General features: G+C 40.9%; 1 protein-coding gene across 6 annotated transcripts in view; it reads right to left on the bottom strand.

Annotated features, from left to right (window-relative positions):
- Window positions 1-2,402: 2,402 nt before the first annotated feature.
- The window catches only part of CLIP4 (CAP-Gly domain containing linker protein family member 4), a 31,458-nt gene continuing 22,394 nt past the window's right edge, over window positions 2,403-11,466 (bottom strand). For all 6 annotated transcript variants that reach the window (XM_021534873.4, XM_021534872.4, XM_085575799.1 and 3 more), the window contains exons 13-18: window positions 9,417-9,557; window positions 8,854-8,982; window positions 6,542-6,665; window positions 5,702-5,766; window positions 4,967-5,039; window positions 2,403-4,313 (exon numbers count right to left, since the gene is read on the bottom strand). In XM_021534873.4, the coding sequence (XP_021390548.2) occupies window positions 3,992-4,313; window positions 4,967-5,039; window positions 5,702-5,766; window positions 6,542-6,665; window positions 8,854-8,982; window positions 9,417-9,557 (854 nt within the window). In that variant the 3' untranslated portion in view covers window positions 2,403-3,991. The remainder of the gene's footprint in view (window positions 4,314-4,966; window positions 5,040-5,701; window positions 5,767-6,541; window positions 6,666-8,853; window positions 8,983-9,416; window positions 9,558-11,466) is intronic.

The following is an 11,466-nucleotide window of genomic DNA, read 5'->3' as shown; positions in this document are numbered from 1 at the left end:
TTTCTCCGTGTTGGGCTGTGCAATGATTGGATCAATGTCCAGACGTCTCTGGACATCCATTTCTACTTGGCAAAGTTGCAGAAGTGTTAAGGTGATGAACAGCCATGGTACGGCGAACCATGTTTTGGGCTCACAGCAGCTGTTCCGGATTTCTTTGCACTGCCAGTGTTACACACCAAGTTTCTTACAGGGGAAGGTGCCCTTCCCTCTGTCACAAGGAAGGCTGGCTTTTACCCACAGAAAGCTGGCCAGTATAAAAACAGAGCAAAGGATATGGCTGAAGATAGCATTTGAGTGTTTTCCTATTTAAGACAGCCTTTGAGACTGGACTGAGGGTAGGTCTACCTATAAGCTGTACTTTAATTCATTTTCAGTATTGAAAATGACACCATAGAATCTTGTGACTATTCTGGGAACAGATAGCTCCTGCCCTGAAACACTTTTTTTTATCCTGTCCCATACCACTCCTATGGCCCAGGCAGCTGCATTCTCATGAAATTAGGACTGAGTTACTACAAACTTTCTCCTTCACGTGCTCATTCTAATGCAGGATAGTGCTGTGGTTTGGTTAACAAGACTTTTCCAGTAGGCACCTCTCCTCTCCCTCCTTTGTTTCCTTCCCTGTCTTAACTTAAAAAGGAGCTCTCCTATGCTCTTCCAGCAGCAGGGCTGGTAGCAGCCAGCCACCACAGCCTGGTTTGGATCTGGCACTGGCTACAAATCTCTGCTCTAATTCCCCTTTCTTCCAGAGTTGTCAGTCTGCAGCCAGCCAGGGAAAAGGATGCAGGTGGGTACTCTGCTACGTGGCTTTCATGGACAGTTTGAGTTTCCACCTGGTCCTTGGCAAGGCTTCTGCAGACTCTGAACTCTGAAACAGCCATGACAGAAAAGCTGGGTTTGCCACCTCTCACAGGTGACAGATCTAACTTGTCAGAGGAACTATGTACAGCTATGTACAGGAACTGTGCTATGTTGCAGCTCTGCAGAACCAGCCCTGGATGCATGTGCCTCAGATGTTGCTGACCAGCAGCACTCTGAAGGCACAGGCTCCCTGCTCAGAAAACCATTACTGTCACCATCTGCAGAACAGTCACTGAGTCCAGCTGAGCTGAACTCCCTAGAAATTAATTCCCCATCCTTGGACACCTCAAGAAAATTCTTCTCCCCGTGTCACATGCACCTGTGGTCTCTCCTTTCCAGCCAGTATTAAGAAAACTTGAAAGATTTAATTGCTAAGAGTAATGAGGAAGGACATTATTTTTATTGGGACCTGGGAAACGCTGTGGGACAAAGACTGGCCTCAGAGTCTGCACAGAGAGCACAGAATTGCTGGGGACCGTCTGTTTATTTATTTATAAACTACACATAATGTTTTATTTCTGTAGTTTCTTGGGACTTCGAGGATCATTTGGCTTTTTTTCTAACCAGTCAGGGGCTGTGATAGTACAGTCCTCTGCACAGCACCTAATTTCAAACTTCACTGCCACTTATTTTCAGAATTTTCTTTATGACACAGTGTCCTCCTGCAAGAGTTGGGAGTAAAGGATTATGGCAACTTACCTTGGATTTAGGGAAGCACAAATCCCTTCCCATCATCACCTTGAAGAGAGCCATCAGTAATCCTTTCTGGAATGGACTGATTTATGTCTGTTTCAGACAGCATAAATTTACAGTGCTTCTTGCTTCCTGGCAGAAGATTCTGAGAGCTAGCAAAACAGCTCCATCCTGATAACAGTCAGACTTGCTCCTCTAAGCTACAGTGCTCGAGCCAATTACAGCCACAGCTTCCAGGAGAGATGTGCTGCTGGCTGAAGCTGAAAGGGAAGGTAGAGCACAATAGACCAGTGCCAGATGGTATCTGTGCCCTCTCCTGCACCCATCAGGCAGCTTCAGTCAGGCCCAGGCCAAGACCCCACTTCCAGCTGAACTGCTACAGAGCTGTGGAAGGTGCAGCCTGACACCCCTGCAGGAAAAACAAGCTCCCACTGAATCATCTGTGCTAGGCAGACCACACAGAAATGCTGAGACTCCAACAAGCTGCCCCAGCTTGCTGCCTCACCCACACACTTCTTCCCATACCCACCTCCTGGGGAGCTCCAGCTACCCCTCAGATAAAGCAGCTCCACCCATTCCATCTGGTCAGGCAGGAAAATGAGCATTCCTGGTAATGAGTCTCCTCACAGAAAGTCCACTGCCCTCCCAGGAGCACCAGGGTGTGACACAATGTGCTGTGCAAAGGCTTTGTTTGGAGCTGGCAGTTCTGTGCTGAACAGCCAGGAAAGAGAAAAGCTTCTGATCACAGCTGGCATTGGCACACTGAACTCCCTGCACTTAATTTGTACAAATGAACAGAAGTAAGAAATGTACATTCTATAAAGACCCCATGAACATTCTTTTTGCTCTACTATTTAACAGGGTTTCATTTTATTAATATCAGCAGGAAACAAAGTAAAGTTCGGTACATCACTGAATATCTGCATCTCTAAATATAAAGCATTACTTTTTTTTTACATTCAAAATTTACAGCTTTTATATTCAATTAAAAATTCCCGTGAGTTAGACAACAATAGGCATTATTTTAAATACAGATCAGGAAAAATAACTACAGCAACATTTAAAAGAAGGTTACAGCAGCAGGATTCTGTCTAAAAATAGGCTATTATTATTTAAAGTATCACTTCTTCAAGTAGGCAAGAGCAAGCAAATAATTTAAGAGTAAAATGACTGTTCTGTAACACAAACCCATCCAGTTAAGATAATGTTGACATAGAATGTATTTTAATTGCTCAGCATATGTTTAAAACATGGACAAAATATTAGCCATTCTAAAAGGCTGATACACAAATGATGTCACACAAAGGCCCTTAACACTGCTGTACCTAAAATTATCCTTAATTCATCACAAGATCTCACAAAAAAAAAATTTATACTGGAAACTGTTCCAAATCAAACAAAAAGAAACATGTATCACAAAGCAATCAAATAATGGCAACAGCTTGCTTGAAAACCCTGCATCTGTTCCATACCATTGGCAGGAATTACCTTGCTGTATTTATACAGACTTAATATTTATGATAAGGAAATTATGTATTCCACTCTGGCTTATTTGCATTTTACAACTGTGATACTCATTGCCTGCAGCACCCCAAACAAAAAAAATAGTCTCTAAAAATGAGGGTAAGCTCTCCAGGAGAGCGCAAAGTGCATTATTTCAAAGAGTGCATCTTGTCTGTAGCTCCTTCTACAAATGCAGAACAAAAAGTGCTTGTTACTGTACAGACTGGCATGCAGCATATTTGTGCTTTTTAAAGGCTTCTTATTTAATTGCTGCTCTTCTAGGAGAGGGGCAAATCCTCATATTTATCAGCCCTTCTGCATTATGGAGAGGAGGGGGAAAGAGGAAGAGAGATCCTAATGCAAAAATGCAAAAATACTCCACAACTGTTTGAAAAAAGGAGACGGTTTGGCTTTTTTTTTCCTCTCCTTTCTTATTGCTAGCAGCTGGTTTTGGAATTGACAAAGTGCCCAGGAACCAAGCTAATGCCACCCATCAACCATCTCCGCTGTCAAAAGCGGGCAATGCACAAACATTTCCAGTTCACTACTACATGGAGAAAAACCCTCTAAATACTGCATGAACCACACAGGAACTTTAGAGAATGCTGCAGACACTGTTCTCCAACTGGAATGGTTTTCAAATGATGCAGCATCTTAAAACCTTTAATAACCTTCCAGGCAACAAGGGTCATTAAAGTAAGAGAAAACTCATCAGTGGTTTTATTTCTTAACATGACTGAACACTTTATCTCCCTATTTTATATATATATTTATATAAAATATATCTATTATATACACACACATACATATATACTTATATATGTAAAACGCAAATGCAGGTTTAAAGATTCCAAAAGAAGTTTGTGTTCTAGGCGGGCTTGCCCTGTGCTTTGACACACTCCTTGCCCCACTCTGTGAGCAGCACGCTGTGGGCTCAGCAGACATCATCCACCAGCTTTGCCCCGTTGATGCCACGGTAGGTGACCCTGCTGGGCCGCACCAGGACGCCGTGGTTCAGCCTGCAGCTGAAGTAGCGCTTCTCCCCCACGGAGCCGTCGTTCTTCCCCTTGGCACTGCGCAGCTCCAGCCCCAGCCAGACCCCCGGGGCAAAGTCTGTGGGGCCGATGTACCTGATGGTGCCCATTTCATTGGAGCTGGTCAGGAGAACCTGGGAGCCTTCGTGCAGCTTCACGGGCCCCTCGGAGGGAGCTGTCGCGCTGCCGCTCCAGCTGCGCCGCAACACGGAGCTCTTGGATCTAGTGGGAAAGGAAAGGGAACAAAAAATGTCCTTTCTTTGGTATAAAACATCCAGGGAGAATCTGTAATTCAAGGAAGTGCGTGGGGGAAAAAACACACCTTCAAATCCCTTTTGAGAAAAACTGGGTTCGATCTCATGTAACTAACAAACCATGAAATAACAGTAACAGGCTGCTACACTCGGCACTCTGAAGTATTGGAAAAGCAATTTCCTACACCCGATGCTAGGATCTGCAGTATTTACAGCAGGTGATAGTATTGGTAAATTAAGCCATACAAAACATTTTATCTGGAGCTTAAAACAGTTTAGCCAAAACAACTTTACCATACAACTGTCAGTCAGGATCGCAAGAGCAAAGTGAAGCCCTTTACCAAGAACCTCTCAACTTCACCCAGCTGTGTGAAAATACCAAAATTTGGAGAATATGATTGGAAAACAACTTTAAGGCCAACCTAAATTCTAGGACTGTAGGACTGTATTCCTGGATGGAAAAACATGTACTACTAGTTCATTTTGAAAAAAAAAAGAAAAAAAAACCACAAAAAAAACCCAAACATGTAAAGATCTAGATATCCTATATGCATGAAGGGATTTTTTTTCATCAAAGCTAACAATCAGCTCACCCAAGCACTTGAAACTCATAACACTCACCTAACAAAGGCATTTCTTCTGTTCATCTCCTTTTGTGAAGATGCAGAAGTCGTGCTTAGACTGCGTCTAAAACCTGAGTGGAAAGATTAATAAGCTGTGTAGGACTTCTTAAGGAGAAAAAAAAAAAAAAACACCTTTATGAACACATATTCTTTGTGGGTTTTTTTATATTGTTTCCACTACATTTGCTGCACATTCTCCCCTCTAATTTGGAAATTAAATTATTAAACTTCTCATGAACATATATGCCTATAATAGGTTTGGCTTTTCAGAGGGAACAGAAATTAAACTAAACAAACCAAACAAGGGTAATTTGAAGGTCTTTTCACAAGAAGCTAAAGTAGAGGAAAAGAAAACCAACAACTTCAAGTACCTCACACAAGTTTTAGTAATTTCATAGGGACGTCCCCCTGCTGATCCCTTCATCAATCTCAATTTGTATTAAGGAGCAGGTTCCATTTCCCTTTCTCTCTGATTAGAGTGCAGTATTAGCAATAAGGGAAGACTGCCAACAATCATAACTGACATTAATTCTTTCTGCCAGGAGAGTGTTAAGAATAATACAGTACTCCACAGTTCCTTCTGCAGGCTAGATTTTTAGGAAGGGAGCAGCCAGACTGGCATTTGAGGTCCCTGAAAATCTCTTGTGCTTTTGGAGAAGTTGGCTTTGTGCAGATGGTTCTGACTGCAGAGCAGAGCCTGCCCCACCTAAATCCCATTTTCTCTCACTCCTACCTGGAAAAGTGCGAGTTCCTTTACTCCATGAAGTCTCTGTGAGAGAATCCAGAGAACCAGTCAGTCTGAAAAGCAGTAACACAATAAAAAGGTCATTTTGACTCAACTCTGAACAAACCTACTGGTTTCTTGTCAAATATTGATGAGGTTTTGATTCTTTCCTTCTCCATCTGCCCCCAAGAGACACCAGCATTCCTGCTGCACTCAGGCTGCTATGCAAGAAGTACCTGGAGAAAGTCAATGTATTTGAGTTAACTTGCCTCTCACTCACTGAGACAGCAGGTATGATTCTGAGGCAAGTTCCTCAGAGTTTCCCTGAGATGGCTTATTCAGAGAAATAAAGGCAAGAACATGTCTGGCAGAGTAACTACACACAAACAGAGGAGGAAGGAGAACAGAACTCCTTGGATGCTCTTCCTGGAACCTAAGGAAGAGACTACAGGCAAGTGGTACATGCTTTGGATCCTCTGTGCAGTTAGCTAGGATAAAAAGAGTATTTTCAGTCATGTCCAAGGGCAACTTCCTTTTATAATTGAATTTAGCAGAACACATCAGGATTGGGTCACAAAAGTAAGGTTTAATAAACACAGCGTATCAGAGGTCCTGATATAAAATACTTCAGGTGGCTGCAAGAGAAACAGAGGAAGATGCATTTATAGTTTTACACTCTGCTTTCAGAAACCTGACCTAAAACCACCAGATTTTTAATGGAGGTTATAAATTTACATTTGCAGAAGAAAACATTTGTGTCTTCTGTATCTGTTTGAAAATTTTTCCATGTTGGAAATGTATTAAGAAATCACTTGGCAACCCTAAGATGACAAGAGCTTCCGTGCTCACCTCTGTACACGAGATGGGGGTGCAAATATGCCATATCTGGGAAGGCAGCTGAAGTACTGCACTCCTCCCACAGAGCCATCGTTCTTCCCATGGGGCTTGTCCAATTCAATTCCACACCAGAACCCTACATTGCAAAATAGTGAAATCAGGGCATTTTGAACAAAACACTACAGGCTTTTCTTCACCTAGACCACTGGCACAGTTGTCATTCACCCACATCAAGGAAAACAGTTTCTAGTCAGAAAATGTCAAGATGCTAACAGTAAATAGAAATATTATAAAATAGCTATCTATGCAATTATGCAAAAATTATAGCCTAATAAATCCAATTATCTCAGCATTTTTATATGCTTTCAGTAAAATTAGTGACATTTTAATTAATACAAAAAAGTTAAAACATTTGAGGAATATGTATGTGTGTATACATATATATATATGTACACACTAAAGTAAAATAGAATGTTACTAAGCATAACTGGCTATTGGACAAGGAGACAACAAAAAGCAGCACTGCTCTTTCACATTTCCCTCTTCATTCCTCTGACCACATGGTTTATGCCTCATCTGAGATCATCAACAGTAAAATTAAAGTTTTGATATTAATTCGTTCTTTCTATCTAGCAAGTTATAATTAATACAAATTGCAAGGTTGGTCGTGTGATACCAAGAGAAGGGTGCAAAAATTGGAACCGGCCATCAATTAATCTCATACAGAACACTGAATAGGCAGCAAGATGTTAATGAGCTTGATCATTCATAACCTGTGATAAATGTGAGCTAATTACACAAAGGTGCTAAATTTCATACTCCATTAGTAGTCCTTATGCTATCCATCCCCAGAAGATTCAGAATTTAATTCGAGTCACTTGGTACTAAGGCACTGGATAAAACCCTAATTCTAATTATCAGCTCACGAAACTCAAGAATGACAGCTTATGAATTAGAAAGGCTCAGCATATCAGAAGTTCTCCCCTTCCCACTTTTAGAATTAAGATCTGCATTGCAGCAGAAGCAACAAACCCTGGATAACTTCCAGAGCTTTGCTACACATTAGAACTGAAATACTTAAATGTACATCTGTTACATTTTCTATAAATTACTGGGTTAGCAAATGGTGATGATTTGTCATCTTTTGTTTTCCTCCAAAAAATTATGTTCCTGATTTAAAGCAGAGAGGGAGGAGACTTAACATTGTCAAATAGCTTTCTGATTTGACAGTTGTCAGTGTACGTGGAAAACAGCCCTTTTCTCCCTGATCACTTTCTCAGCAACAACACAAAGAGCGATGACATTGAAGTGACCCTCAGGGAACTTCACTACCACAGCAAGGGCTGCCTACAGTGAAATGGGCAAGGGGGCAGGGATGAAAGAAGAACAGAGCTCGAACCACGACCCTGCATCCTGATGGGGTTTTTGAAATGCTGATGCCACCCAGTGTCACAACAGAGCACTGCCAATCACACAGCCCTCACCCAAACCAGGTGCTCACACCAACACTTACCAACTGCTTCTGCATTACTCTTGCAGTGAGATTATACATAGGGCCATAGAGAAGATAATATTAGTTTCAAAATTAATTTCTACAATTCAGAACAACTGGCTGCCTTTGACAGCACTTGGCTTCACTGCAAAGTGTTTTTTAGCAAGGGGAAGGGAGAAGCTGAAAGGATGAGAAAACTGTGGTAGAGGTTGGGGCTTTTTGAGATATTTGTAACTTTATTGATCTTGTGGCCTAAAAGTTTGTTAGTTAAAATTTTATTATGTTCACAATTACTCTCTTAAAGATGTCAATAAATTAAGAAACAAGGCCGGCACATGACATAAGAGTGCCACTATTGCAAGAGACAAGCTGTGTCAAAAAGCCTTAACACAAAAAGTAAGGAGTAAATGCATGTGATCTCAATAAACCAGATACCCCTTTGGAGACTCAACTGAAGACTTTCAGAAAGCTGTGCTAGGAAGCTGGACTCTATGATCCTTGTGGGTCCCTTCCAACCCAGAATATTCAGTGATTCTGTAATACCTACAACTTCAACATCAAACTATCTCTCCTACATAAGTCAAGACAGTGGACAAATAAAAGCCACATTTTAAACCATTATTTTTTCCTGACAGTTGCATTAAAGTAAAAAATATTCAGTGAAACATAAAAGGGAGAGGGGGAAAGAGATAAAGAAAGAACTTGGAAACAAACCAACTTAAATTTAGAATTCTTTTGGAAGGAGTGAGGGAAAAGATGGATTACAGTTCTCGTGCTCACATGTAAACTATTCCATACTGATTTGACAACATACACAGAGCACTGCACATACCTGGTGCAAATTTTGTTGTCCCACAAAATCTAACAGTGCCTGTTCTCTGTCCCACCACCAGTACTCTGTCTCCAACCTGGATTTCTCCATCAAGAGCATTTTTCCTCGTGGTTGGGGAACTATACAGCCCTGGTCAAGAGAAGAACAAGATCTGAAATTAGTGAGATTAAATTAGTAAAATTAAATCTTTAAGAAAGTTCTCAATAACAAGCCAAATGATTAGTGAACAGAGTATTTATCTCTAACACAGTGTACCTTCCACACATGGCAACACAAATTTTGCTTAGGTAAAAACTTGCTTTGTGCAGCACAAAAACTGGACTACAGCCTTTTCTCTGCTCTGAAAAGGTACAGTGACCAACTATAAAAACACTTTGCATCTTGAAGACCTTACAAAAATCTTTCTAAAAGTTTCCAAACCTAGGTTTATGGTTAAACTACTTCACAAGTGTCTTTCTCAAACTATCTCAGGTTCTGAAACAACACAAATAGTTCTACAGAAGTACTTAACGCAGCAGTCAACTCCCCCCTGTGAAAATACACCTCCATACAACAGACCATACCAGCACTAATCTTAGATGAGGCAGAAGACACTCTAGTCAGGGCCTTTTTACTGTTGCTCATTGAGTTCCTCTTCTTAGAGTAATTCCATTTGCCTTCCAAGGAGGCAGTAGAAGAGGAAGAGCTGCTGTACCCAGGAAAACCTAAAGACATAAATGAAAGTTTTCCTTCAGGGATTCTAATTTGGAAAAGGACAGATTAAGCAGAAAGGAAAGCTTTTGCAATATGGAAGTTATCTCTCTCCATGGACAGCAGAACACAAAGTAAAGAGCCATAGTTAGAATTTGTTATGCAGTGTTTGCACAAACACCTGTCGGGAATGACACGGGTGCACCCAATCCTGCCTTGGGAATATGGTGATAGCTGAGTGCTAGAAATGGTCTCCAAAAGCACATCTTTATTACTCTATGAAAGTTCATCTAAGCAGTCCCAAGCATATTTATTAAAATACATGAAGTTTAGTAATAAGAGATCATACCACCATCCTTTCAGCATCCAGCCTACTAAAGATTTGATGAGAAGTGAAAGGAAGGTGATATTGTGTGAGTGAATTATTGCCTGGATTGAAGCCTACTATATTCCATTACATACTGTATTAATATTAAAATCTGTACTATAAAACAAGAATGGGAAATAAATCACTTTTATTTCCATTTGCAAACCCTGAAGTCTAAACTGTCCAATAAGACTTAATGTTCATCTTTCCTGCTTCCTTTTCAAGGCCCTTCATCTTCTCCCCTTTTTTAACCCATTCTGCCCAAAATGAGGCAGGGTACAGCAAGACACATCTATGCCTCAGCTTATCGATGTGAGAAATTAAGATAATATTGCTTATCAAATTTTCCAGACTTTTGAGAAGCATAATGCATTCGTTTTGGCAAACACCTTGATATTGACACAGGGTTAGTTTTTCAATGTAATTTAATTCTCCAATTTTGCAAAACAGTAAAGAACTGAGGAAAGGCAAAGGCAGTGGGTCTAAACAAAAGCTGAGGACAGAAATCTGAAGACTCTGAGATACTCACTACAGTTAGGCTACAATAATGAACATGCAAATTACTAACTAAATGGTGACTAAACAGGCAAACTTCAACTCCATGTCCAAGGTATAAACACGTGCACATTTGCAAACACATGCTACATGTATTTATTTAAAAGCCAGTCCAGGGATGGATTCACTGGAGGTCAGACCAGCATTTTTACAGGGATGCAACAAGAACTGCTCCAACTAAACCTGTCACCAAGATACTTCATTTTGTGGGAAATCACAGCATGGGAGAAGGAAGAGCAGAAAAGACTTCAGTAGGCCATATAATTGATTCCTTCTCCTTCAGGCAAAACAATTATTTGTTACAACACTCTTGACAGTAATTGGCCTGTTCTTAAAAACATCCCATCAGGGAAATCCCAAGACTTCTTCAGTAGTGTATTTCACCACATAATTATCCCTAGGGTTACAGGGTTCCCCCCCTCATATAAAGCCTCAATCATCACCAGTTTACATCAAGGTTTTTTACACCCACTACACATGCAGAGTGGGCTATACCATCCCTTGTATTCTAAAGCTTCCAGTTTTACACCTTTCATCTTCTGTCTTTTTAATCACAAATTTCAAGTCTTTACTCCTAAGCCATGTTTTATAAATCCAGTTGTTGTCTTTTCTGAATTCACAACTGCTCACTCACAGAAGCTATAACAAGATGCTTTCTTTCACAGACCTGCTGGAGCAAGTCCAAAGGAGGAGATAAAGATGTTTAGAGGGATGAAACACCTCTTCTATGTGGAAAGGCTGAGAGAGTTGGGGTTGGTCAGCCAAGTCTCATTGTGGCCTTTCAGTGACTGAGGGGGGCCCACATGAAAGATGGATAGACTTTTCATGAGTAGAAGCAGTGACAGGACAAGTAGAGGCTTTAGACTGACAGAAAGGAGGCTTAGATCAGGTATTAGGAAAAAATTCTTTACTGTAAAGGTGGGAGACACTGGAACAGGTTACCCAGAGAAGTTGGGTGATGATCTTTAATGACCCTTGATGATCTTCAAGGTCCCTTTCAA

This window comes from Lonchura striata, chromosome 3 (genome assembly GCF_050655825.1).
Source record: "Lonchura striata isolate lonStrDom1 chromosome 3, ASM5065582v1, whole genome shotgun sequence".
In the NCBI taxonomy this organism is placed as follows: domain Eukaryota; kingdom Metazoa; phylum Chordata; class Aves; order Passeriformes; family Estrildidae; genus Lonchura; species Lonchura striata.
The sequence above is the reverse complement of the archived record's forward strand: the minus strand, read 5'-3'. Positions and strand labels throughout refer to the sequence as shown.